The sequence below is a fragment of the Lynx rufus genome, unplaced genomic scaffold (assembly GCF_022079265.1).
Source record: "Lynx rufus isolate CCGP_SWC_20201006 ecotype Redwood Valley unplaced genomic scaffold, mLynRuf1.p SCAF_19, whole genome shotgun sequence".
In the NCBI taxonomy this organism is placed as follows: Eukaryota; Metazoa; Chordata; class Mammalia; order Carnivora; family Felidae; genus Lynx; species Lynx rufus.
This window is the reverse complement of record NW_025814833.1, coordinates 23,750,859-23,778,726: the sequence shown is the minus strand read 5'-3', so window position 1 is coordinate 23,778,726 and position 27,868 is coordinate 23,750,859. Positions and strand designations below refer to the sequence as shown.

General features: G+C 49.8%; 1 protein-coding gene across 4 annotated transcripts in view; it reads right to left on the bottom strand.

Annotated features, from left to right (window-relative positions):
- Nucleotides 1-27,868, bottom strand: part of BCORL1 (BCL6 corepressor like 1) — a 62,506-nt gene that overhangs the window by 15,133 nt on the left and 19,505 nt on the right. For 3 of the 4 annotated variants that reach the window (XM_047081938.1, XM_047081937.1, XM_047081939.1), the window contains exons 2-9: nucleotides 27,616-27,745; nucleotides 22,548-22,638; nucleotides 18,990-22,262; nucleotides 13,803-13,968; nucleotides 12,622-12,702; nucleotides 10,266-10,655; nucleotides 6,075-6,298; nucleotides 1,661-1,882 (exon numbers count right to left, since the gene is read on the bottom strand). In XM_047081938.1, the coding sequence (XP_046937894.1) occupies nucleotides 1,661-1,882; nucleotides 6,075-6,298; nucleotides 10,266-10,655; nucleotides 12,622-12,702; nucleotides 13,803-13,968; nucleotides 18,990-22,262; nucleotides 22,548-22,638; nucleotides 27,616-27,701 (4,533 nt within the window). In that variant the 5' untranslated portion in view covers nucleotides 27,702-27,745. The remainder of the gene's footprint in view (nucleotides 1-1,660; nucleotides 1,883-6,074; nucleotides 6,299-10,265; nucleotides 10,656-12,621; nucleotides 12,703-13,802; nucleotides 13,969-18,989; nucleotides 22,263-22,547; nucleotides 22,639-27,615; nucleotides 27,746-27,868) is intronic. The other variant, XM_047081940.1, reaches the window with a different exon arrangement.

Genomic DNA, 27,868 nt, shown 5'->3' with positions numbered 1-27,868 from the left:
TGGTTTAAATACTATCTCTGGATGCTGGCTTTAATTGTTTTAAGTACTAGCCCTGGATGTTTATGCTGGGGCACTCAGTTCTACCCTCCCCTCAAATCAGGATTGCTCCGAGTATAATCCAGCGTAGTCATTTATTCACGTAGTAATGAGCAGCGTCCCTGGGCTACAAGACAGGACCAGAGGCGGGACTCCAGGAATGGAAGCATCCCAGCTAGTCTGGGATGAATCTGGTGAATACGCTGAGGGGGAGGGGAGAGGCAACCCTTCTTCTGAGGGGAAGAGTGGCTACCAGTGGCCTATCATCAGCCCTCTGGCAGGTCCTGGCAACATGGTCCACCCAGGCATCCCGACTGACAGCTAGCTTGCAGGCTGGCTGACTAGAAGTGAGTGAGTAAGCGAGCGAACGTGAGTGACCGTGTGCCTGTGTTGGAGGTGCTGTCCCTTGGATATAGGAACTATCAGGCTGGCCGTACCCAGAAGAGCACAAGGCCCCATACCCTCCTCACCAGTGCAGACGTTCACCTCTTCTCCCAGGCCTCAGACTTCTCCTCCCTCCCTCCCACAACAGGCTGCCCAGCCTGCTCCTGCCCTGGTCAGTTCTCCCATGGTTTCCTATTTGCTAGTTTGGCCCCAGGTACAAGGTTAAACTTGAGGACAGGAGTTGGTCATCTTTTTTTCCTTAGATCTCCCTTAGCACCTAACTCAGCCCCCACACTAGGTACTCAAGAAAGATGGGCACTCTCAAGGCAGTTCCCCTGTGCTGACCAGCCTGGCTGGGAGTGCAGCTGTCTTTAAATGCGTCAGTTGTAGGTATTGGAAGCCTTAAAAAAAAATCAGGGTCTACTCTATAACCCAGCAGCTCCACCCTTAAGAGCAAATCCTGAGGAAACAATTGGTGTGGTGGGCAAAGATACGTGGTCAAGAAGTTCGTATCAACAAAAACGTCCAACAAAATTTAATTATGGTCACTGAGTCAGGCTTCCACCCTACCCTGGTACTTGGGCATCAAAAAGACCGTGGTGAGAATTCAGGCTCATACACATGAAGTAGTAAGGGACACATCATTTCGCATTGCTAAGCCTTGATGTTCTCACGTGTAGAATGGGGCTAATAAAACCTACCTCTATAGGTTAACAGTGAGATGAAATGATATGAAGAAATCAGAGCTGTTAATAGGACAAAAGTGGTGCTCAATAAATGCCAGCTTCCTTTCCAACCCACAGGGAAGTAGTGTATGGTAGGGAAACCCAGCCCTGCCCCCCCCCATACACTACTGCCTTCTCCACTACTGGGAGCCAAAGTGGGGGCCGAGGGAGAATATGAAGAATGAGCAATGATCACCCCTGTTTCTCTCTGAGTCGGGGAACCAGCACAAAGGGAAATTCAAGACATCAAAATCCCATTTCTGGCCTAGGAATGTGTTGGATTATCAATATTGTGTTACCATTTCAATTATTTTCATTCCCAATTGATATTCAAATGAGCTTTCATTCCCACACACCTTGCTAGCTGGCCCCAGAGGCCATCTGGGCAGTAGAAGGAGTCCAGTCAAAGTTGAAACCCCAAACAAAGCCCTGCCCAGGCCACAGAAGAGCCAATGGGGAGAAGTTTCTTCACAGATGCTCGGGCAGTGGCATCCTGCTGCCAGGGAGCTCCCTACCTTATAGCCAAGACGTGCTGCCCGCTGCAGGAGGGTCTCGCCTGCATTCTTGTTCACTATGAGCCGACGTGCCTCTGGGGGGATCTGCCGGGCTGTAGGTGACTCGGAGGCCTCCTCTGGGCCGGCACTTCGGGACTTAGAGGGTGTGCATGGTTCGGTGGGTTTCACTGGGGTGGGAGATTTGGGAGATCGCGTCTTCTGCTGGCTCCAACGACCTTTGCCCTGGAAACCAGAGATGCAGTTCCAGATCAGCACAGGCTCCCACCAGTTCCTACCCAGTGTGCAGATGCTGAGGGGCTCAAATACTCAACCACATAAACCAATGATTGACCAAGGGCTCAGAAATCAGAGATTGAGGGGATATATCCCAGCTTCCATCAAGCACTCTGCATGCCCTCTTCACCTGCCTCAAGCCCCCTTTGTTGAGGTTTTTACAAGTCCCACTTCTAAATAAGCAGAAGCAAACTGAGAGTAAAGAGAAGTGGAGACTTCTTTGACTGAGGAAGCACAATGGCCAAGGCCTTCACTCTTATTGCAAAAACCTGCCTTCAAACCTTCCCCAGCCTCTTTCCACCTTCCTCCATACCAAGTCCCAAGATCACATTCATGCTCAGCCTGGGTGGTGGAAAGCACTCGGGCGTAAGAGTGAAACAGACCTGGGTTTTGGCTCTGCCACCTACTAGTGCCAAGACCTGCGTGAAGGCCCAACCTCTCTGAGCCTCCCTTTCTCCCTTGTGGGGTCTTCACATGGGGAGGAAATGTGTTCAAGGAACTGTACTCAGGAACCAGACCCATGGAGCCTCATTTGCACCTGAACCTAAGTTGGATGATGAGATTCTAAACTGGGAGCTGATGCTGGGATGCCTGGGTGGCTAGTCGGTTCAGCGTCTGGCTCTTGATCTCAGCTCAGGTCATGATCTCACAGTTCATGAGATTGAGCCCCACATTGGGCTCTTTGCTGACCACGTGGAACCTGCTCAGAATTGTCTCTCTCTGTCTCCCTGCCCCTCCCCTGCTATCTCTCAAAATAAATAAATTTTAAAAACACTTTAACTGGGAACTGATGTCATATTTGGACAAGACTTTGGGGGGCCTTGGGAGACATGGGTACACCTTGTATGTGGGAGGGATATGCCTCACTGGGCAACCGAAGGGCAGACTTTGCCCTCATCAGATTCTAAGATGGCCCCTGATGATCCCTCCTGATGTTTGTGCTCATACGTAGCCCCCTCCTGCATTGGACAGGGCTGTTCTACGTAGCCAATAGGAGATTGCAGATGATGGTGTGTAACTTCCAAGGCTACTTCCTAAAAGACAATGTGGCTTCAGCCTTGCTCTCTTTTGGATCACTTGTTCTGGGGGAAAGCAGCCACCGTGTCATGAGGACACTCAAGCAGTCCTTTGGATAAGCCCATGGGGCAAGGAAAGGAGGCCTTCTGCCAACAACCAGCATCAATTTGCCAGCCGTGTGAGGGGGTGACCCTGGAAGTAGACCCTCCAGCCCCAGTCAAGCCTTCAGGGTAATGGACCCCTGGCTGACACCTTGACTACAACCTTGTGGGAGACCCCAAGCCAGGCCCAGCTAAGCTGCTCATGAATTCTTGACCCCCAGAAGCTGTGGGACATTTATTGTTGTGTTGAGCTGCAAAGTTTTAGGGTAATCTGTTACACCACCAGAGATAACTAATACATACCACTTAGCCAAATCCCTCAGAGCATTATCAAGGTCTCACTGAAATCCTATGTCTTCTAAAACATTCTACATTACTCTAGCTTTCTTTCTCTGCACACCCAGAACACCTAGCCTGAAACAAATAATCTGGTGCCTAATGCTTGACTTTTAACCTCCTTCCACTGTTTCATGGACAAGTCTGGCCTCCCTTGCTAGGTTTTAAGTTGCTTGGTGGCAGGGTTCATATTGTCATCTTCTCTTTTGTTCCTTACAGCACTTAAGTCAGGGTTGGACACATCATCACAACAGACATTTGTTGACTAGATTCAAGCCAGCTATGTACAGGGCCCTGGGCACACAGAAAAGTTGCCTAGAAAATCCTGAAGCCAGGAAAGGAATGGCAGCAGGGAAAAGACCAGAGCCCAGGGCATTTGTTTCCTCCGATAAATCCTGAGACAACCAGAGCTGCTATCCATCCCTATCCTAAAAGGGCAGAGAGGTACAGTCATTAGCAGGAAGGCACTGGCTATGAGTGGAGAGTGTTGCTCTACGGCCACGAGGGTAGAGGTATGTAATAGCAATACTGGAGGATTCTGGGTAAAGTGCCTAGCCAGGAGCCAAAGGGTGACTCTCCTTCTGGGGGCAAGAGCTGCCAGAGACCAGGGAGGCTGCCTGAGCGGGGGGGAGCAAGAACAAATGGGGGCCCCCTCCCCCTCCCTGGCTTGGAGCTCCTGTGGGAAGAAGCCTTTGGCCAATACCCCAGCTTTAGTGTTGCAGGCGCATCCTCCGCCCTCCCCCTGCCTTGCTTCTCACTACAAAGCACCATGCCATGGGGGTAATCAGAGCAGGTGGTGGTGACTGGGAGAGAAAGAAAGGCGGGAGGGAGAAAGGGAGGCCCTGTGAAGGGGCAAAACCTCTCTGGGAGGGACACTGCTGCAGACACTGCCAGGCAGAATAACCAGGCACAAGTATCAGCATGTGCTGCTGACCGTCAGGTGGCTGGTCACCTTTGTGTGGGACAGGGCCATCTGAGTGTCTGGGGAGGAGCAGGGAAGAGGAGGGGGATGCCCACTTTTCACCAGAGCTGCTCAGGGTTGCAGTGTATCCCTGCCTGGCCACCCCCTCCCCCGGTGTCTCCTGGGTACAGACTGAAGCCACCCATTCACAGGGTGGAGGCATATGGAAAGAGCCACGGCAGTCAGGCCTGCTTCACATCCCAACTTTGTCACTCATGACCACTGAGTAACCTCCTGGAAGGCCTTTAACCTTCCTGAGCCTTAGTGTCCTCACCATAAGATGAAGACAACAGTGCCTACCTCTAATAGTCGCTGTGGGAATTAAGGACGACCACGTGAATAGCACTCAGCACAGACCAGACTTCTTTATTCCTTCCCCTACCCCGCCCCCTCTGGGGGTCTGAGGGAATGGTCACTGCTACCTTGCCAATCTGTGCCTCTGTCCTCTTATCCCTGCCTCGACCTGAAGCTTGAGGATGTATACCAACCTCAAAGAGCACTTTACAGTTATCAAAGCCTTTTACATCAGTTGTCTCCTTTGTTCCCCCAAGCACCCTTGTGAGATGGAAAGGACATGGAGTATCATCTCCAATTTAAAGATGAGGAAATAGGCTTGAGTACCTTGTCTGAGCTGGAACCAGATTCCAGGAGAGGGAGAGGGAAGGGGAAAGGAGGGGAAGATGAGCCCCTGGGTCTCCCGCCTTCTGTCAGTGCCACTCAGGGATCCCTGAATGAAGCTGGAAAGAGCTGTTAAAGTCACAACCACCAAACAAGCCCAATATGACCCTTTTTTTGGTTGCCAATGACAAATACATATTATGGGTATACATTTGAACCTGGACCTTCACTTCTCTCAAATGTAAAGCTCACCGAGAACCGAGGACCACGTGATTTTTTTTCGAATGGTACAGTGTGGAACTCAAAACCAATGCTGTGAACATCAGACCAAAAAAAAATGTCAACTCTGAACAGGGGTTCTAGAATGCTGGCCCGGTTACTGATTGGTGAGTGCCCAAGAAGCAAACAAAATGGGGAGCTGGGTGTGGGGAAGGGCAGCTAGAGCTCCTTCAGCCCGACCCTCAAGGAACCTTTGTCTAGATATCAACATCCTTGCTTCTAAAGTTGTTTTCTACCTTGATTGATTCAGAAAGCTCTCTGATTGGTTTCAAGTGAGTTAAGCCCAGACAAAAGCTTCTTGATTGGATATTAACAAGCTATTCAGGCTAACATCCTGCCATATTCTTCAACTCTTCCTTAACTCAAAGGAGATCCAAGGATTGTTGAAGAAAAGCCATCATGAGCCAAACCTGAGAGTTTGCAGTCTCTTATTGTTAGCTATAACTTTAGTTCCCATTTTTCTTTTTTCTAATGTTTATTTATTTTTGAGAGAGAGAGAGAGAGAGACAGAGAGAGGGGGAGACACAGAATCCGAAGCAGGCTCCAGGCTCTGAGCCGACAGCACGGAGCCCAACGCGGGGCTCAAACCCACCAACAGTGAGATCATGACCTGAAGTTGGACACTTAACCAACTGAGCCCCTAGTTCCCATTTTTCAAATGCAACCCCCAATTCTTCTAGGACTAGTTCAAAATACTGGAATAAATATGGGTTAATTTGGTCCTTTCCATCCACTCACTCACTCAGAGGACCATTCATCAAGGAGCCTGTGGAAAGTCTGCCGCCTTAGCCTGCTCCCCTCACCCCAACTCCCCTCGCTGCCAACGCACCTTTGCCTCTTCTGAGACATTCGCCATGTGCTTGGTTTTGCACTTTCGTTTTCCTGATGGCTTTTCTGAATTCTCAAGGCAGGCTGGCTCCTCCAGGTTATTCGGGAGGAAACCATTTGGTGAATCCGAGATCCCCTGGGCTTTGCTGGGCAAGAGAAGGTTCCTGTTTCTGAGGCGGTGCTCCGAACTTTGGGAGGAAGTCTTCTGCTTACGGGCCTTTAAATCTGAAGGCAAGAAACAGGAAAGAATGGATGTCAGGGAAATGGAACACATAAAAGCAATGCCTTCCTCTAAGATGAATCAGAGGCTTTGGGGGTTAGAATCTCAGTGCAAAGTTGTATAACTATCAGCTACCAGTATCTGATACTGTGGTGCTGATGATTCCACTAAATGCTTCTCAAATGGACACCATACTTCAACATCGGAGTCTCCCCTCTCCAAGCAGGTGACGACTCCTAGCCCTGCCAGTAGGGGGCGGCCCATCTGGCTGTACTCACTATGAGGGTAATTTTAAAAGGATTTCGCCCATAGCCTAGAGCAAATTCCAACTTTCTTTTCAGCTTCTCCCCCATCCTCTTTGTCTCCTTCTCCATTCCAGTATGAAAGCAAATTTAGCAGCTCTGCTTAAGCTACTATGAAGCACACCCGGGTAGGGAGTAAATGGAGCCGTCTCCCTTCATAGCTTCAGCTCATCCACCTGATGGCCTGATTGGTCACCCTCTGAGGACACAAAGATCAAAGCCACAGAAACTCCCTGGAACCAGAAGGTGCCATAGGCCTACTTAGTTGGTGGGCAGTCGCAGAAACCTGCTGTCTTCCCTGGCTGGAAATCAAGTCACTGGAACACCCTGGGCGGCATCTCTAATTCTAGCCACAGCTCACTAAATAAAGTACTTTCTAGCTTCAAAAAGTGTTGTGGGGCACCTGGGTGGCTCAGTCAGTCAAGCATCTGACTTCTGCTCAGGCCATAATCTTGCGGTTCATGAGTTCGAGCCCCACATCGAGCTTTCTGGTCTCAGCGCAGAGCCCGCTTCAGATCCTCTGTCTCTCTCTCTCTCTCTGACCCTCCCCCACTCAGCCTTTTTCCCTCTCTTTCAAAGATGAATAAACATTTAAAAAAAAAGTGTGGGGCACCTGGGTGGCTCAGTCAGTTGGGCATTCGACTTAAGCTCAGGTCATGATCTCACAGTTTGTGAGTTCAAGCCCTGCATCGGGTTCTGTGCTGACAGCTCAGAGCTTGGAGCCTGCTTCAGATTCTGTGTCTCCCTCTCTCTCTGCCCCATCCCTGCTCATACTCTGTATCTCACTCTGCCTCTCAAAAAAATGAATAAATGTTAAAAAAAATTTTTTTAAGTGTGGTTGTGATTTTGACAGCTCTTTCCAGATCCAGAGCACCGATCCCTGAGAGGCACTGGGAACTTCATTGACAACAGCCTCACCCTATAGGTCTGTCCTAATGCCCATGTATAGGGGGTATAGATTGGGTCTACCCTTACCTCTTAACTAATATTAGTGTTATGTGGCTTGACCACTAGCTGTGTAATTGGCTGGAGGCAAGTCACAACCTCCCAGAGCCTCAGTTTCTATGTCCATAAAATAGAGAAAATATATTCCACATCAGAGGGCTGGTGGGAGAATTAAATGAAGTAACATAGGCAAAACCCCTTTGAAAGGCATTATAAAGAGTGAGGCGTCCTTATCATATTATTTCAGTGCAAGCTCTTTAGGGAGGGCCATGCCCATGTGTTCTTTATTTCCCCCACAGGACTGACCGCCATGCCCAGTACATGACAAAAGATCAGTACGTCTGGGAAATGAATAGCTGCAGCCTCAGTTTCTCCAATTTGTGAAACAAGGGGGTTGAGCAAGATCCAAGAGTTCTTAACTCGTCTCCCTTGACCCTGGCATGTGCTCTCACATGTGACATTACCAAGGGCAAATCCAGATGTGGGAGCCATCACTAGAGCATGAGGAATTGCTCATATAGATGATGCACGGCTCTTAGAAGGCCAGCTATCATACTACCCCTTTCTCCCAACTAGCCCCGAGCCACCAGTGGGTCCCCACACCTGTCCAAGAACTGTGGTGTTAGATGGCTTCTAATGGCAATTCCAACCAGAACATTCTAAACCAGGGCTTTTGATGCCACAAGCCCGGGCTGAGGCAAAAGAGGAAGGAAGAGAATGGTGCCTGATGAGGGAGGACCTCAAAAAACATGGGGAAGCCATATTATAGCATTTACTGCCACAGGAAAAGCAGCAGCCCCTTAACCCATTTACCCAGGGCAGGGAGGGCTCTGGAGTTTATTCAGTTGTAGTGGGGCAAGAAACTCACAGTAGCAGGAAAGAAACGGAGAATGGAAGTAGCAGGTGTGTGAGTGGAAGTGGCTCTTCCTATCCCCTCTGAAGGTCAAGATGGGAGATACCCAAGTCCAGAACAAAAGGGAAGGTCATGAGACTCAGACAAAAGTAAGGAGACCTGTCTAGTTTGGCCTCTGCCTGACTCTCTGATGTCAACCTGAAAGGTAGTAATAGGAGGAATCAGAGCTTTCCAGAGAAGAGAGACATTTGCCAGGCAATCCCTTCCTGAAGAGGTCACCATTGGATCTGGAGGAAGGTAACCAAACCATATGTCAAAGCCAAGAGCCTCAATTCAACACCCTTAGACACATGCATGGAGGGAGAATGACCTACTTTCCAACAACTAAAGCTGCCCCCAAATCAAATAAGATGCATTGCTAAGTGGTGTTCTTCATACTCCCAGAGGTGTTTAAGTAAGGGCTATTGTCAACAGTGCTAGAGAGATCTCTGCTTTGAGTGGAAAATGGGACCAGATCACCTCAAAGGTCCTTCTGATTCCAAAGCCAGTAGGTTCCATAAGAAGCACCCAATCTTCTAGGAAACCAGCTCTGAGAAGACTGGGTGATACAAAAGCTCTTCTTCATCCTAACACAAGCGGCTGAGACCAACGGTTTGACACCTCTTTCTTGACCAATTCCTTACGGCTCCAGCAAGAAAAGGGGGAAATTATCACCACTCTCTCACATAGTTGAGGAAAATTAGCTCAACTGCTCTCTGAAGTGTAGGGATGGTACCGTATATATCTCTCCTTAAACAGAGCCGGAAATGACTGCTGGCCTCCTTTGCATTACAGTAAACCCAGAATCTACTGCCCGTCACAATGCAGGTATTCAGTGTTCACTAACAGGGAGACTGTAGATGTTTCCTAGTGGCTCAGGATAAATACCTTATCAGAGACAATCAGTTGTTGCTTCAAGGGCAGAAGTCAGAGAAAGACAGTGAGAGACAGACATGTTCTTATGGAACCCAGAGATATGCTTCTTGCTCATCTGGAAATCCACTACAGAAATGGGCCCACCCCCCACCCCCACCCATAACTCCTGCAAAAAAAAAAAAAAAGAAAAAAGAAATAGGCCGCAACAGTACTTAGCAGAACATACTGATATTAGCCTTGGTGACAGTCCATGATTACATATTATAGCATGTGACGTAGCCAACGAGAGCCTGGTTTTCTCCTTGGGCTGCCTGCTTTTCCAACTCAGGTCCAACAAAAATGATGCCACCTCAGGTCACCTCAAAGCTTCACTCTGCCTCTTAATAACCTTTGTAGCTTTAATTGAGAAAGCAATGTTGTGCCCGCTTCTACTTGAAGTTCTTCTGTTAAGTTGAGGAAACTTTGTACTTCTTTTTAGTGAAGGGGCTGAAGGTATCCCAGGAAAGGCAGCTAATGAATGCCTCTTTCTTCTTGAACCCAGGATTCTAGGAGGGAGAACCCAGCCTCCCAAGACCCAGCTCCCTCAAGCCAATCAGGAACTCCCTGGTTCAACTTGTCCCATGCCAAGGATGCCACTGTGGCCTTGCCCACAGGTTCAGACTTTTACACGAAATTGGAGGGCCCGGGCCTTCATGCCCTCTGCTCACCTGCAGGTCAGTCCAAACTCATTCAATCTTAACTCCAAGCCAAAACCTGGGGACTGGAGTTGAGTGACCCCCTCTGGCAGCTGGAGCTCATAGCACCAGGTTTCTAGGGGTGCAGAGGCTTTTGGCTGGCGAAGAGAATGCAGATGTGGGAACACCCAGGATGCCTGAGGGTCCCCAGAAGCCAAAGTCACTGTGGTTTGGGGACGAGTGACAGCAGCTGACTGGGGCAGCAGCCCCCAGCCAGCCTTACCTGCTCTCCCTTTTCGCCGCTGCTCTTCTTCTTGCTCTGTCAGGTACTCCCCAGTCTGATATTTTCGGCTCTTCTGTCGTCTCCGCTTCTTCCTCTTCACCAGGCCTTCCTCCTCATCTTCCTCCTCCTCCTCATTGGTGTCCCACATTTGCCGGGCAGCCTCTGTCCTCCAGGGCATTTCTCGGGCTCGCCACAGGTGCCGGCGGCCCTGGCTCAGGAGAGTCTTGTCCTGGGCATGGTGGCTGCGATACTGGGTGTCCCGTTGGGTCTTTCTCACCTTTCGACGCTTAGCTGGGGTGGGGGTCACATCTTCTTCCTCCTCTGTGGGGAAGACCTCCTGGCTTCCCATGTCACTGTCTGCCATACCAGCAAAGGAGCTACAGATGCTTCCTGTGGACGGGATGTACAGAGGACGGTCAGGTACCTCTTCAAAGGACAAAGAGTATGGTGTCGAAGCAAGTGCCCTGGATTAGAAGCTTGAAGGTCTGGGTTCAAGTTCAGTCTCTGCCAGTTATTAGCTGTGTGCTCTGGGAAAGTTCATTCACTTCTGTTTCCTTCTCTATAAAACGGGGACACTGTTCTTTGCCTTACTGGCCTCAAAGGACTGTTTTGAGGCTCAAATGAGATAATTCACCCATAAGCACTTTACAGAGTCCAACATACCACACAAATATCGAGTATCCAAAACACACGCCCTTCCTCATCCATGTTGCTGTGACTTTAATTCATTGCACAAACTCTTAACTTCGTGCTTACAAGGCACCAAGCATTAGGTGAGGAGCAGGAGGGGGCCACAGGTCCCTGCCCTTTGGGAAATTAGGGTTCAGTGACGGGTAAGGGAGGGCAGATCGGCATGGCACCCCCGCCCCTGCCCGCTATGTGACCACCAATCTCTCTGACAGAGCCACCCTGGATAAGCAGAATCATCACAAAAGAAGAGTCTCAGGAAAAGCAAAGCAAGGAGTCCCTTTCCTGTGACACAGCCTGGGTTAGTCCCGCCCAGGTACTCCTCAGCCAGGCCCTCTTCCCTTACATTGACCCCACCTCCTATTGAGTGGCCAAGAGTACAGGGGTGGAGCTCTCTCCCTGCCCACCCCCCTCCCCACTGCAGCTCTTCCTCACCACTGAGCAGGTTCATCCCTGACCACCCCAGCATGAGAGTACCTTTCCTGCCATCCCCCACCCCACCCCCTTTGGTGAGAGACCATTTTCATCCCCACTCCTTCCTTCAACTTTACTAACAACAAAAGTATAACCCTAAATTGGCCTGGTTTTAGCACAACAGCAGATCTGACGATCTTCTTCAGAAACAGCTGAGACACCATCATCTTTCTCCCAAAGACTCGCTATTAACTCGACAATCCCCAAACACAAGCGAGGTGAGCAGAAGAAAGAAATGGTTTGAGGCAAAGAAAGCAGCCCTTAACCAAAGCTTCAAGTCAGGCAGACCGCTCAAAGACAGCAAATATCCAGCAAACTTTCCATATACAGACCAGGCAGGGAACGAAGTGTTCTGGTTAATCTAATATTCTGGTTAATACAGAATCACCATAGAGATCACACAGAGATCACCAATTTCCAAAGAATCAAATACAGTACAATGTGTTTAACAGTAAAACGGGACTGGGCATAATGTAATCACTCTTTGATGATTCAGAAGACACTTCAGGATTTTGCGAGGCCTCCAGGCCGTCATTATGGGCCCCAATTATCACTGCGTTCTCCATGTGCTGAGTGCCAGTTAATAGAATGTCAGATAGATGAGTTTACACTGTGCCCTGCTTTCCCATTCTATCCACTTTGCATGGAAATATGGGTGAACCGGGGCAACCACTTCCAGGGCTACGAACCAACATGGAGGCTAGCAGACAACAGTGGTAGTTAGAAACAGCTATCTTCTTTTAGACGCTGAATACAAATTCAGGGACCAAATGTGATTCTACCGGCCCTGATAACTCAATGACCATTTCCAATTTTGTTGACGCCTGTCGCATAGAGCAATAAGCCCAAAGGTTCTATGTCCGTGCCTGAGACTGGCTCCACTAATCATGAGAGGCCCAAGCGTGGAGTGGGTCAGTCTTCCTGAGCAACACAGGCCTTTCCTCTTTCCATCATCGGCTGCCAACAGAGATGTCAAATCCCATTTGGAAAAGCTAAGCAAACGGTCCTAAAATCGTGGGCAATGCTCCCCCTCCCCACCCTGGGCTTTCTTGTCCCTGCAAGGAGCAGGGCATCTTAGCACAGTGAACCAAATTCCCAACTCTCCACCTGGGCCAGTGGTGAAATCACTCCACCAGATTTCTACCTCTTTTTTCAGAGAAATGCCAATATGGGCCACGGCTTCAGACTCACTCACCAGACTGACTGCGCGTCCGTGTGCTCAGAACAACGGGGATGAAGTCACGGAAACTGCTCTTTGCTTTCTTCTCCAAGGAACCTGGAGTGATGTGTGGTTTCAGGGGAGAAGGCAGAAATATCACAATCAGAGTCAAAGTACTGAAAGCACCCCTGAGGGGCTCAGATGAAAAATCAAGGTGGGGGGGTCGTGTGTTTTTCCTGGTCACATTTGTTAGCTCCCCTTATGCTATCACCTATGTACATCCTTAGAGAAGGAGCACTTCCCAGTGGTTTCTGAAAACTGGGAGTTGGGTCATTTTTGCTGACACCAAAAAAGGCTGTATACAGAATCGATTTGCCAGCATGCCAGAAAGTTGAAGGTCTGCCTGCCTGCATGACTACGGGGCTGCTATACCTCCACGAAGTTATAGTGAGCTGGAGCAGGTGCCAGAGAAGGGCAACCTCAATGGATCTTAGAGGACTGAGCGAGGCAGGAAGATGGGAGCAGGGAACAGTGGACAAAGGAACACTCCTATAGAAGAACAGACTAGGAAGAGGCGGTCATGTCAGACAGGCAAGGCCATGGAAACATGCTACTGCCCGTGGCACTACTTGGGCAGCTCTCTCTCATGAGGGCACCAAGAAACTAGAAGTGGCAGAGCGTACAAGTCAAGTACCTGCTTCCATACTCCAAACATCCTGTGTGTCCCTAAGTAAAGGGTTTAGGATTTCCATAAACCCTTCTGGCTAGCTAGCTAGGTATTAATTTTAAAATTTGTATAATGGGAGTTTTCAAATATGCCAAAGGTAGAGGAAAAAGGTGTAATGAACCTCCCTCCAGCTGTTTCGGTCTCAATCTTCATGAACCCCATTTCTTCTCTAAGCCTAGACCTGTTGCAGAGTAATGGGTTGGCTACTCTATTGTATGACTGACTTTTGTCTGTCTGAAAACCAACTTCTTTGGTCCTCAGAGTGTACCTTATTCTAGTCACCAGGGGGAATAGAATAAGCCCCTTTTCCCTTCGCCCTTGCCTCTGATTTCAGAGGCGTAAATTACATCACCCTTCCATAGCAAGGGAGTCTTTCCCTGGACTTTCCCGGGCAGTCCAGAGCCATCCGCCACCCCCGCCCCCCACCACCGACCTGCCCCAGGGAGCCCTCTGCAGTTCAGCCCAGGGGGCCAGGACCTGTGGAGCCTACCTTCCTCATGGCCATCAGCTCGTTTTCCTGGAGACTGGGAATCCGGCTTTGTTGGCTTCCGGTGCTTGTGCTTTACCCTGACTCTATTGTGCTCTTTTCCTGAATCTGAAGCCCCCCTGGGGCTCTTCTTGGTGGGTTCCTGGGGGTCACTAGGCGGCTTCCGGCACTGTGGAAAGGCAGAGAGAGTCAGGTCTGAGGTCAGTTTCGCTTCTTAAGAAAGCTTTCCCAATGGGAAGTCCTGTGCCCCATTGGACACATGGACATGAGCTGCCCAGGTGGGGGCCAGGGGAAGGGGCCGCCTGCTGCCTTCCACAGTGGGCTACAGAGGCTTTTCTGGACTGAATCCAGTGCCCTAGCTAATCTCCATAGATATCCACACCCCATCGTATTTACAGGTCTACAGAGTGTGCATTCATAAGCAGGATTAACACCTGAAGTCAGTTTGAAAGGTGCAAAAAAGTGAGGTCCATCCAAACTGCAATAGAGACGGGCAGAAAACAAAAATGCCTCTTCGGCAAGATGGGTGACTGACTACATTGGTCAAATAACTTCAATGTGAATGGTACTATTACCAACAACTGAAAACAATTTCTTAGCCCAGGCCGACTCAAGAAAAATGGTCTATTTCCATGTGTAAATTAATACCAGAAAATAGACTCAACGAAGACAAGAAGAAAGGCATGACACAGGAGCAATTCAAATCTCCCCATACTTATGGAAGACAATGAAAAGGCCGAGGCAGTATTAATAATGCCACTTTACACTCTGCAGCACTTTCAAAATCTCAAAATGTTCTCTTCTCTGTTATTTGATCTGATTTTCCTGACAACCCCAAACTGAGAAGCTAATATCATCCCCATTGAACAGACAAGGAAACTGAGGCTCCAAGACAAGACGTTACACGAATTTGTCCAGGGCAACACACAGACCCAGGTGTGACTGCCACTTAGCAGGCAAATCTACAAATTAGCTTATTTGTGCCTGCAGTGAGAAAGTGGTGGAACTGGGACTGGGGCCTAGGGCTCTTGGCTCCCACCTGGGCCTCTCCACAGCAGCTCTTGCTCTTCTCCCTCCCTGCTCATGTCCTCCACTGTTTCTGCTCAGCCCGCTCTCTCCGATAGGCACAATGGTCGTGCTTACACAGCGCAAGGACTCTCTCAGCCTAACAGAGCCACATATCCTCATAAGCTTTGAGGTCTCTCCATGCCACCAAACAAGAAATAGGGCAAGGTAGGGATTTCCAGTATTCTAGCATCCAGGGAGTGCGGAATAAGCAAAACGTTTCAACAACGAAAGCAGGCCCTAGGAAGAAAGGAAGGGTTGTTTTCCCCCAAGCCGACTCACATGCCACCTTCTAGAAGGTTATTACTGTATAGCTCCAGCTATGCGGATGGCAGATGTCTTATCAATAGAACAATTTCTGCGGTGCTGGGGGGTGTCTCAATTCTCCAGCATCAGGGAGTCACCATTCCCCATCAAATTCCAGGGACTCCTACTACCCAGCGAACTACCCCTGCTTCTTACTCAGCAGAGGGCTGAGCTAAAAAGTCAAGTCTCAGTTTCCCCCTTTTGCTTGCTGCTAGTTCCTACAAACCAATGTGCTAGGACAAAAAAAGAACTGGGGAGGAAAGAGAAAGATGGGGAACTGTTGGCTTAAAATCTCACCTTTAGGAATGGCCAGAGAAAGATCACTTTAAGTCAGGGGGAATAAAGTTAAATGCACATAAATCTGAACATGTCCTATTTATTTCTGAATATCATTTTTAGCTGGCTCTTTCAAGTGCAGACCATTAACTTTTATTTCCTAAGACAGACAAAAACAAGTAAAACAGAACATCTAGAAAGGATTTCTGTCTGTAAGTTCTGCAAGGGCAGCACTGAGAGTAAAAACACACTGCATGCTCCAACTTAGGCAAAAAATTGGGTGGATGGGGAGACCGTGTAAGATGAATGCTCTGGTTAACAGAGTTTTGAAAGGTTTTCCAAAGAATTTTCCAAAGGATGAGAAAACAATAAAATACACCCAGCACCAGATGAAGCAGAACTCTTCCTTTGCTGATGATTCAGCCAGCCCTTCAGAATTCCATGAGGCCCTAGGGCAGGTGGTATAGGAGACAGGACACTATTCTGATTCTCAGCCATACCCTGACAGGGGCTGTTTTGAATTAAGCCCTGATCTTACTTTGCTTATCAACAGTTTCTTTTTCAGGAAAATGGAAGACAAGAAAATAAAGATCTGAGTTATTTACTCTCCCCTCAAAGTGGAAGTTTCATAAATCATTATAGGAAGCTGCTAAGGGCTGCTACAAGCCCCTGGATCTTGTAACTTTATTCTCTGTCCTGGGTATCTGTCAGTGGGCCCAATGAAGTATTCATCTAATATAGTCAGGGGCAGTGCCAGCCTGTCATCAGGTCTCTTGCAAGACATAAGCTCCATGAGAGCAGGAGCCGTATCTATTTTGTTGGTAATACTAACAATAACAATATAGTATCCACAAACACTTACTGAACACTTACTTACTATGTGCTAGGCACTGTTCTAAGCATTCAAATATATCACCTCATTTACTCTTTTTTTTTAACAACAACATTATTGACAGGTAATTTATTCAGATACATCATACAATTCATTTGATTAAGTTTACAATTCAATGGTTTTTAGTAGTCACAGAGTCATGTAACCATCACCTAGTTCCAGAACTTTTTCATTACCCCAAATGGAAACCCCATACCCATTTCCCCATCTCCTCCAACCTTAGACAACCACTATTCTACTTTCTGTCCCTATAAATTTGCCTATTCTGGATATTTCAGAACATCACCTCATTTAATCTTTACACAGCCCTATGAGGACATACTATTATTGTCTCATTGTACAGATGAAGAAACTGAGGGCCAGAGAAATTAAGTCATTTGACTGAAACCACATAGTTAGGGAAAAGTAGGACCAAGACTTAAACTCGGGCACTGTGCCTGGTTCCAGAAACTATACTCCTCACCAAAAGGCTGCACAACCCTCCTGAAGATGTAGCTCAGTGCCTGGGAGGGACTGGCATGTAGCAATCACTCAACAAACACTTGCCAATGGTTAGTGAAACAGTTACACATAAGGAGAGAAGATAGTATGGCAGAGCTGAAGATGAACATGAACTTTGGAGCCAATGACTGGAGTTTGAGTTCTAGCTCTACCAATTAGTAGCTGTGTCACTTTGGGTAACTTACCCATTCAGTCTGTTTCCTTCATGTTCCTATCTGTAAATTGAGTATAGCATTCACCTCATAGGGTTATTGTAAGGACTAAGTTAGATGACATCTGTAGAAAGCATTTGGTATTGTTGTGTATAGTACATATAATGACAAGAATTACTGTTCTTTTTTTAATAACATTTTAAAATATTTTAATGTTTATTTATTTTTGAGAGAGAGAGAGAGAGAGAGAGAGAGAGAGGGAGAGAGAGAGAGAGAAAGGGGCAGAGAGAGAAAGAGAGACACAGAACCTGAAGCAGACTCCAGGTTCTTGAGCTGTCAGCACACAGAGCCAGACGTGGGGCTGGAACTCACAAGCTGTGAGATCATGACCTGAGCTGAAGTCAAGACATTTAACCAACTAAGCCACCCAGGTACCCCTAATGTTCTTTTTTAAACTTTTATTTATTTACTTTGAGAGAGACAGAGAGAGAGAGAAAGAGAGCGAGCAAGCACACACACATGAGTAGGGGAGGGGCACAGAGAAAGGGAGAGGAAGAATCCCAAGCGGGATCTGTACTCTGTGTGGAGTCTGACATAGGTCTCGATCTCACCAACTGTGAGATCATGACCTGAGCCAAAATCAAGAGTTGGACACTTAACCGACTAAGCTACCCAGGTGTCCCTAAATTCTTCTTCTTATTACTACCAAGGGCAAATCACAGCTATCTGAGTAAATGCTATACATATGCTCTACTATGTCATGACCTGTGTTCCTACTTGGCGTGTTTGCCACACAGAAGTGGTTGTGAAGTCACTGAGAAACCCACCTAAGCTCTATCCCTGGGGTTCTTAATTTAGAGCCCATGGGCTGGCTTTGTGGAGGGGATGGGTCCAAGAACTTGAAATTACTGGCAAAATTCCGAGGTCATTTTCTGTGAACAGGGTCTTAGCAGCTTCTCAAAATGCTTTATGGTCCAAAAAAGACTAAGAGCTTCTGCCACAAACCCAAATTAATGGCACTCTGGCTAGAAGTCTGTTCATTAGTGTGTATCAACATTCAGTTTGAAGGCTTCTTAACATAACTTGAAATCACTCCATATTTTTTAAAAAGTTTATTTATTTATTTAAATAATCTGTACATCCAACGTGGAGCTCGAACTCCTGATCCTGAAATCGAGAGTCACATGGTCTTCTGACTGAGCCAGCCAGGCACCCTTAAATTGCTCCATATTTTTGAGAAGCCTTATCTTCAAGTGCTTCAAGAATTTCCCTGGATCACCAGCAGCCTTTGGATCCCCTCTGGAGTACCACTGGATTGAAATGGAATCGTCTTGACCCATCTTTTTGCCTAGAACCCTGCCACCATGAAGAACCCAGAAGCAGACACCCACCTGCCTTGCAAAGCACATTCCCGATGGGTTGAAACCTGAAGCTGCCCCTCCCACCAAGCACTGGGCAGGTAGGAAACTGGCAGATGAGCCCAGAAGCTGAATTGGAATTGGCTCCGGCGCCACAAAACTCCCAGCCTAATCCTAAGCAGGCACCCCCAGCGGTGCAGAGAACAACTCTGTCCAAGGCCCCTTCCCTCCCCTTGAGAATCTCTAGTTCTCAAGGCCAGCAGTCATTTCAGAAAAGGAAAAGGAAGAATGGTTATGTGTGGAAGAGCCTGTTATCAATTGATTTCCGTCATCAATCCCTTCTCCTGCTCTCCAACCTCATGTGGGACAATGGCTTCCCTGGCCTCGGGGACCAAATCATTTCCCACATCCTATAAAATACAAGCCAGCCCCTCCTGACACTAAAACACCATATATGGAAAGTGTGACTTAGAAAGGGGACAGCAGGTCATTATTCACTTTACACAAGCCTTCCAAGCCTTTACACAAGCCTTCAGTTCACAGAGCTTCTCAAGAACACTGCCATGGGAGGCTGACATCTGCAGGACAAAGCAGACCTCTGGTGTCCCGGCCCTGCCCTCGACCTCAGCCCAGAACTCACCTTGGGTCCATGGGAACTCCGGACTATGACCTTGGTTTGTGGCTGCTGCTCCTCAGCATCCTTCTCTTTGCCAAACTTCATCTTCTTGGGCGGCAGAGATTCAGTCACCCCATCGGTCACCACTGAGTCTGGCTGCCACTTGTTCTTGCAGGCAAAGACACCCACGCTTTCCTGTTTCACTCGAGCCTGCCCAGCCTTATTCCGAACTTCAGCTTGGCCCCTCTGGGGAGCTGCTGGGAGGCCATCGGTGCGGAAGCAGGTGGCTAAATTGAAGACGACGTCACCATCCACCTTCTCCATTTTCACCCGCCCCAGGTCCACCTGACTTCCAAGCTGTGAAAGCTCTGTGCCGGAGCCCCTCTTGCTGCTCGGGACCACATCCATGATGAGCTCCTTGGGGCGGCTGTCATGAGGTAGCAAAGGCAGCTCGGGCATCTTGTGCAGGTTCTGGGGGGTGGCCAGGACCAGCTCGTGGGACATGTAGGTGGCCAGCACTTGGTTTTTAGGCTTCGTATCTCCTGCCAGCTTCAGGCCACAAGCCCCCTGGGGACCTTCCATCTTAGGAGTGCTGTCAGGACAGAGGTGGCTCTCAGATTCCTCAGGCCCCTGATTCACTTTTATGTCCCCACTGCTAGGCTGGACAGACAGTGCCAAGGTCCCTGTCTGAGGGCTGAGAGTCAGGAGGACAGGGTTGACTTGTTCTTCGTAAGGCTTGGCAGCAATCCGGCAAGTTTTGTTCTTTGTGCCAGTGTCCTGCTCTGGAGCAAAGGGGCCTCCAGGCCGTGGCTGCCCCTCTGGAAGTCCATGCACAGCTTCACTGGGGCTGAGAGGTGACACACCAGAAAACTCAGAAACAACGCTGGTGGGCCTGATGGGCACCCCCTGACTGGGCGTCAGCTGCCCGGCACTGGAAATGCCAATGGAAAGCAGAGACGTTTGGTGGTATGGTGACCAGCCAACAGGCAGGACCTGGGTGCTGGTGGGTTTCCCATTAACTGAACACCGTGGGTAAATATTTGCTGGCCCTGTGGGCTTCCACAGAGAGAGCTCCTTGGTTTGGCACCCCGGCAGCCCGGGGGCAATGCGGGCTGGCGTGTAACGTTTGACTGTGCTTGACTGTCCCTCAGTCCCAGCCTGGCTGCCCTTCTTGCCACAGGGGGCACCAGTGCTCTTGGGTTCTCCTTGATCAATGATGGAGATGGGCTCCTGCTTGGGGAGATGGCGGGGGTCTCGGTTGAGGCCCAAGTTAGGGTCTTTGTTCAGCAGCAGGGATGCAGGCACTGGGTTGGCCACTCCCACATAGGTGCCAGGAATGGTGCTGATCAGCGCAGTCGAGTTCTTCACCCAGGTGCTTGGGTCCCCGTTCCTCACGATGTCAGGAAAGATGACAAAGGGCGAGGAAGTAGAGCCCAGGCAGGAAGTGACATTGCTACCGGCAGCCTGGGTTGTGCGCTGAGACCTAGACAAAACTGTGGAGAGGAGGGCCTTGCTGCTGGTGTGCACAGGGGTCAATACGGGCATGGGAGGTGTCTTGCGTTGGTTGGGCAATGGAAGCTTCTGGCGGTTGGACTTGGAGGAGAGGTCGAGGGGCATCTCACTGCACTCAGGTGGAGATGCCATCTCTCGCTCCAGCTGTGGAGGTGACTTGAGGGGAGAGAAGGTGACGGAAGTCCCTTCTGTTTGCTGCTCAGCACCACCTGTCATCTTGGCAGGATGTGGCGGGGCTGAGCTCACGCTGGGGGCTGGCAGCAAAGGCTGTGGGGTTGGAAGCACCTTGGCAGAAGCAGTAGAGAGGGAAGTATCTGCCAAAGGCCCGGGGACCCCATCGGGTGCAGATTGGGTGCTGGTGCTGCTGGATGGGGAAGCACAGGGAAGCCTGTTCACCTCCAGAGAGACCAGCTTGGAATCTGAAGTCAGAGGCCGGGCAACAGAAAATGCATATGGGTAAGACCGTAGCTCTGGGGAGGCCAGCACACCAGGGAGACACCTGTCCTGAAGGTATGAAGGCAGGACAGGGAGTGTGAGAGTGGAGGAGACTCCCAGAGTGGTTGGCAGTGTGGCCATACTGAGCGGCTGCCCACAGCTCGGAGGTGGGATATATACCAGCGGCTGGCTCGGGGTCAGTACTGTCCCTGGCTGAAAGGACAGGGGTACTTTTTGCATAGCTGGTGCCTGAGCTGCAGGAAAACATACTCGGCTCAAACTAAAGGAGGCTGGGATTGGTGCAGAGGTGGGAATGGCAGCCGGTGTGGCGGCCGGCATGGGCGTGGGGGCTGGAGTGAATATTGGGGCTGGGGTGGGCGCAGGCACTGGCGTGGGAGCAAAGGCAGGGATGAGGGTGGGGGTGGAGGGTGGGCCAGAAGATGGGGTTGGGGTGGGCATCGGCACCGACGGAGGGGCGGGAGCTGCCGGAGGTGTGGACGCCGGCATGGGGGCCAGAACTGGAGTGGGGACAGGCGTGAGGACGAGGGTTGGAGCTGATGGGGGCACAGGGGCCTGGATCAGAGCCAAGGGAGGAGCCGAAACTGGGACCGAGAGGGGGGTAGGGGCTGGAGCCGACAGGGGGACTGGACCTGAGGGGGGAGCAGAAGCTGGCACAGGCACCAAGACAGAGGCTGAAACTGAAAGGGGGTTCGAATCAGAGATGAGTGTGGGCACCGACGGCGGCGCTGGAGCCAGAGCTGGGACTGGTGCTAAGGGAGGGGATGGGGCTGGAACTGAGGTGGCGACCTGGACGGGAACAAGCCCAGAGTGGGGCACCGGGGTGGGGACGGAGAGGGGAACCTGGAATGGATCTGGAACAGACGGGGGGACGGAAGCTGAACTGGGAGCGGGGGGGCAGATGGGGGCTGGCAGCGGACTAAAGTTAGTGGGGACCAGAGGCAGGGTTCCCTCCACAGGGACTCCAGTCCCCAGAGTTGCCAGAATGAAAGTATTCTTCTCCCCAACACCGTGCCGAGAGTCCAAAGCCTTCACCCCAGCTGCTGAGCAGTCTGTTTGTTTGCTCATTTGGGTGCCGAGGGGAGCCCAGGAGCAGTCAGCCCTGCTGTTGGCAGCGTCGGCACTGTCGGGAGTGGTAAGCTTGAGCCCGTCTCCGGGGCTGCTCAGTGGCACCAATAGGCCCTCAGCCTCCGCCACGCTCCCAGCATAGTCCATTTTTGGCTGGGGGTCGTCAGGCTTGTCTTCTGACTTGTGCCCAAGTTTTTCTGCTGCATTGCCATCTGGGTCTGCCCCCCGGGCATTGCTGCCACTTCCAACTGCTGTGAGCTCCACCTGCAACGACAGAGCAGCGTGCCCGTCTTAGCTAGCTCTCTGCGGATGGCGCAAGTGTCCCGAGGCCCGGGAGAAGCGACTGCTGGTCCTCTTTGCAACTCGACCAACCGGGTCTCGGCAGAGGCAAAGAGCAGCTGGCCAATTTCTGTCTCACATACGGCAAGTCCTGGGAAATACCCTGTTCCTTCCTGCCCCCCTTCTTGGGATGGCAGACTGGGCACGTTGCCCGGGGCAGTTTGGCTCCGCCCTTTGGCGGGCGACATGTGGCTTCACATGGCCCCTTACCTTGGAAAAACTGCTGCTGACACAAAACTCCTGAGATCCAAACCGCTGGCAGTCACCTGTCGTGGACTCCTCATCAGAAAGAGGTGCTCTTCTAGCATGGGAGACACAACCAGAGAAGAGCCATGAGGCCTAGCCTTTGGGCCAACACCACCTTCGGCAGAACACCTCCTGCCTGCCTGGGTTCCCATAAAACCTTCCTGTCCTACTTCTCTTGGTGGCTGGGAGGACATTACAAGCAACTGGAGGGGTTGAAGTCACAAGCCGGAGCCTGCATGCCCAGCTTTGCAAATTCTTGTAAACGAGCCCAATCTGACTAGACTCCCCTCTTTGGGCTATGTATCCTTTTTTTCTGGGGCTCTCACCAGGAGTGTGGAGGACAGCCCAGCACCTTTGCTTTGTCCCCAGAGCTTACCCATCAAGGTGATCGTCCGGCACGTACTGGGCATTGCCAAAAGGGGAGAGATGAATCACAGAAGATCTCAAAAGGCATGCAAACCAGTTTTCTCTTAAGTACACTCTTATTTTAAGTCTATAAGGGAAGTTGGCTGCTGGTATCATAAGGGTAATCCTTTTCTAAAACAAATAACCACCTCCATTGTGTGTCATGTTCTAAATTTGAATCATCACCTATTCACCCGATGGGGTTGCCTAGAGCAGATACACATTTATTAGGGCGCGTAATGATACTGATTCGAGGCCACCAGGTCACTGGGTGCTGAGGGGCATTTCAAGGGCATGACTTCTTTCCCTCTGGGGCATCTCTTCCCCTTTTCTAAAGCACCACCAAACTCCAGCCAGCGCCTGCCCTCCTACATTTCTATCCTTGCCTGCACGCCATGCCTGCCAGCTCCCCACTCCTCCTTCATCCACTCTCATCCCAAAGGGTGGCCTGCAAGGCCACAGACTCCAAATTCAAGTTGGTATATTGCAAAGGAAAGGACTGAACACCAGAGAGCTCAGTCCCAAAGGAGAAAAACCTAACTGAACTCCAATCTACTCAAAAAGTCTTCTGTAGATTTTGAGTAAGAATCTTAGAAAATAGGGGCACGTGGGTGGCTCAGTCAGTTAAGCATCTGACTCTTGGTTTCGGCTCGGATCATGATGTCATGGTTCATGAGATCAAGCCCCACAGTGGGCTCTGAGCTGACAGCAAGAAGCCTGATTGGGCTTCTCTTTCTCTCTTAAAATAAACTTAAGACTACAAGGTGAAGTTCAAGACAGGACAAATACCCACTAGAAATTTAGTTTTTTGAGGAGAGTCACTCTCTGCCCTAGGGAAGACACTAATGGGGCAAGAGCCCAGGTGAGTGGCTGAGTGGAAGGTCTGGGTGCAAGAATAAAGCTCCAACAGAAGTGCTATGGCACAGCTCCAATGGGGAAAAGCACAGGAATGGTCTGTGTGCCTCTGGGGAGGTGGGCCACCTTGCGTCTTTGCCCTCAGCTCTCCAACAGCCCAGGAAGAAGCCAGCATCTGCCTCACCAGCCACCCTAGCCTAGGACAGTCAGGGAGCCTGTAGCCAACCCCCACAAAAATGGGGAGGGTCCTGCTAACTCCCTCCCTCTCACTGGAACAGGGCACTGGTGATGGACTCCAAAATTGTACCTGGGACAAGAGAAGCTAAAAAGGCAAGGGAGATCACCACAGTCCTCTTCCCATTGTTTCAGGGCTCCAGAAGGGGCTAACCAGGGGGAAATGTCTGTCTGGTCCCATTAAAACGTAACTAGGCTGGCAGAAGTGGGAGGGTTCCACTGCTGGCAATGACTGCTGGTGACAAACAGAAATGAGTGTAAGGACAGGCAAGGGCTGGAGATGCAGTCAGGGGTCTCGAGGAAGGGGAGGAAGGGGGCCCTGGGGGAAAGGGAAAACATACTTTGACATCAGCTCCTGGGAGACCAGAAAAGCAAGGCCTATACTCCCAGCCTTGGGCCAGGGAGAAGCATATTCCAACTGAACTGGCCAGTGATGGTTTTAGAAGGAGGACGGTGGCAAAGGGAAACAAGCAGCATTGCCCTCCCCCTTGCCAACCCCACCTGAGGGGCTGGGGACCCCACCTGCAGGGGCTCCCAACCAAACAAAGGGGATCTAGCTGCATATCAACCCCTGCCCTTGCTGGACTCCCACCCCCGAATAAAATCACCTTGAATGCAGGAACCCCCCTCAAAGACAGCCACCAGACACCAGCAGAGCCAGCCTGCAAGCCCAGAGACTCTGGGAGTGGCAGCGGCAGTAGAAGCAGCAGTCCTGGCCACTCCAGCCATATCCATGCCTGAGTACCAGTCCCTGAGGCTCTGGGAAAATGTTGTGTGGCCACGTTTCAAATCCTCAGAGGAGAGGGGTGTGCAAAGCTAAGCAAACATTAAATCGCTCCATGAAGAGAAGAGCCTGGGACAGGAATAGCTTGCAGGGGAGGGGTGCACAAAGAGAAGTGGGTCAACCAGGCAAGGTTAGGAGAGTACAGGCAGCAGGGAGGAGGGGGCAGGGGTCAAAGCAGGCTTCAATCAGGACTGAAAATCAATCCCACCATTTCTTCCCAACAGAGATGTCCCTGGGCGATTGTGCTTAAGGCTCTGTTGAACTTAAACCAGAAATGGCCATAACCTTTCAGGGCTGTTTTCCTAACTATTAAGGGCTAGCACCACTGTCCAACCAGATCTTTTTCAGTTCCCACTGGGCCCTGACCACACCATACACATCAGGCCCCTTAGATTCTATCCCCTGCAGACTTTCCCTGCCTGAGTCCCAGCACACCCCAAGACCACCTGCATTCCAGCCAGGGTCTTCCTGAAACACACCATGTGGGAAATATCAACCCTCACCTCAAACTCCTACTCATCCCTCAAGCCCCTGCCCAGATGTCACTGCCTCTGGGAAGCCCTCCCTTATTCCCCCAGGAAGTCTGCCATTCTTGCATCTAGACTCCCACAGGACCTGTACATGCCTCTCTATAGCACTCACCATCAGTGTCCCATGACTGTTGGTTTGCTCTTGCTGAATTTAATAAATGTTTGTTGAATGAAGGAATGAATGGATACAAGACAGAAAGCAAGCGACCAAGAAAACAGAGAGTCAGCCAGAGGTTTGACTAGAGTCAGCCGTCTGGGGCTCCCAGAAGGGCTCTGCCCCTGTTCTCACAGTCCTCAACTGCATCTGATGAAGCTGGTCAGGTTTCTCAAACAATTTTAAGAGTTAGCCCCCATGTGCAGCTTTACACCCAAAATTTCTAAGTGCTACCATTTGTAAAGGGCTGAGGAAGATGATTTTTAAATAAGGTGGGATACCATTTTGGAAATCAGCTGTAGCATGGCCTAGACTGTAGAGGAAGGTGACAGTAAAGGGTAGATGAGATCAGAAGTGACAATGCTTAAAAGGTCATCTTAACCACTAGGCATATTTGGTAATGTGACATCCCAAGAAAGGTCCATAAAGAGGGAAAGTCAGGTTTGGGACTCACTTCCTGTTCCTTTCTCAGCAGGGATTTAGCATGGACAGTGAAGCAAGGTAACTTGTCCACTGATTTTTTAAAGGCTCTAGTCCAAATCTCTGCCTCCAAGGCTCAACTACTTATAACGAGTTGCCAGTGAATGCTTATACAAATCGATACCACCACCCTCCTTCCCCCAGTTCATCTCTTAGTAAGTATCTAAGGACATACTTCACACCCAAAGGAAAATATCTTTCTAATGCAGATCTGAGAGGGATTTTGTCTTATTTTCCTTAGTCCTGACTTATATTCTAAAATTAAATTACTTTTAAGTCCATCTCTAACTTGTTCCTCAGCATAGAGAACATTAAACTATTAGGCACTAATGGCTTTAAAAAAAAATAAAAAGGTCTATTCTCCTAACCTGAACCTAAGACAAGTATATAGTTCTGTTAAGAGCAGAAGAAAAAAGAAGATACACACAAAGACGTCCATTCCTTTACCCTTCGAAATTACCAACATTCCCCCACATGCACACACACCCATTGCACACACTCCCAAGATTTACCCAAGGAGACACCAGATTTGAATCCTAGGAAAAGCCATATTGTTCTTTATTCTAGGGGATTGATCTGATGCATTTGGATTTATTTATTTTTTTAATGTTTATTTATTTTTGAGACAGAGAGAGACAGAGCATGAACAAGGGAGGGTCAGAGAGAGAGGGAGACACAGAATCCGAAGCAGGCTCCAGGTTCTGAGCTGTCAGCACAGAGCCCGACGTGGGGCTCGAACTCACAGACTGTGAGATCATGACCTGAGCCGAAGTCGGTCGCTTAACCGACTGAGCCACCCAGGAGCCCCTGATGTATTTGGATTTAAACAGTTGATGGATTGAAACAACAGCTAAACACCAGCAAGCCTGGCTTTTCTAAAAATGAGAGAGGCACTGCAACTATCACACGTCTCTGTCTTTGTCCCAGGGTCACAAAAGTCAAATATAAAATCTGAAGGCCATTTTGAGTGTCCTTCCAATGGAGAGTGATCAGTAAAGGGCATAGTTTGGTCAACCAAACATTTTGGTGAACAGAAAATTTAAGACAAACACGTATCACCAATTCTCAATTTCATATGACAACTACATTAAGCCGTTTGATCTTCCTGAGATACTTCATAAGGATCTCACTGAGAATCATCATTAGCCTCATGAGGCAGGAAAGCGCTGATCACCAGAATACCCACTAACAGTTCCCAGTATACAGCTGAATAATAAAACTGTCTTTCTTCCAGGCTTAGATCAAGGACCAAAAATATCTTATGCGTATCCTTGAGCACCGAACATGGATGCAGCAAATAAAAATTGCAATCGTCTGAGCTTCCCCTCACTCCACAATCTGACAGTTCTTAATGAGTAGACAAATGTTAGTTGGACAAAGGTCATCTGCTGGCCTCCTCACCTTCATCTGAACAGGAACGTCATGGCAAGGCAGGCCACTGACACAGTCCCAGCCCCATCCCATCTCAGGAAAATTAGCAACCAAAGCCTCTTCCCCAGGGTCCCTCCCAGGGAGTGCTGCAGCTGTCCCTCTGGTGAGTAGGTACCGCTCACTGGAAGCCAGCAACAGCTACCTTCCCAGCCTCCTCACCTCTCCTCGTTGATGCCACACATGCGAATCCGGTCAGAACTGGTCCAGTTGTGCACGCCGCTGTAGAGTGGTGCTGTCGAGATCATGACAGCCACTCACCACCAGATAGGACCTGCTGTGGCCGCTCCCCCTGGGAAAAAAGAACTCCGAAAAATCAAAACTCGTAACAGGGACAGCTGCTTTAACCACCTTTAACAAGGAAACATTTAAATAAAGGCCATTATGGTACCAAAACATTAAAGCAGTCTTTCCC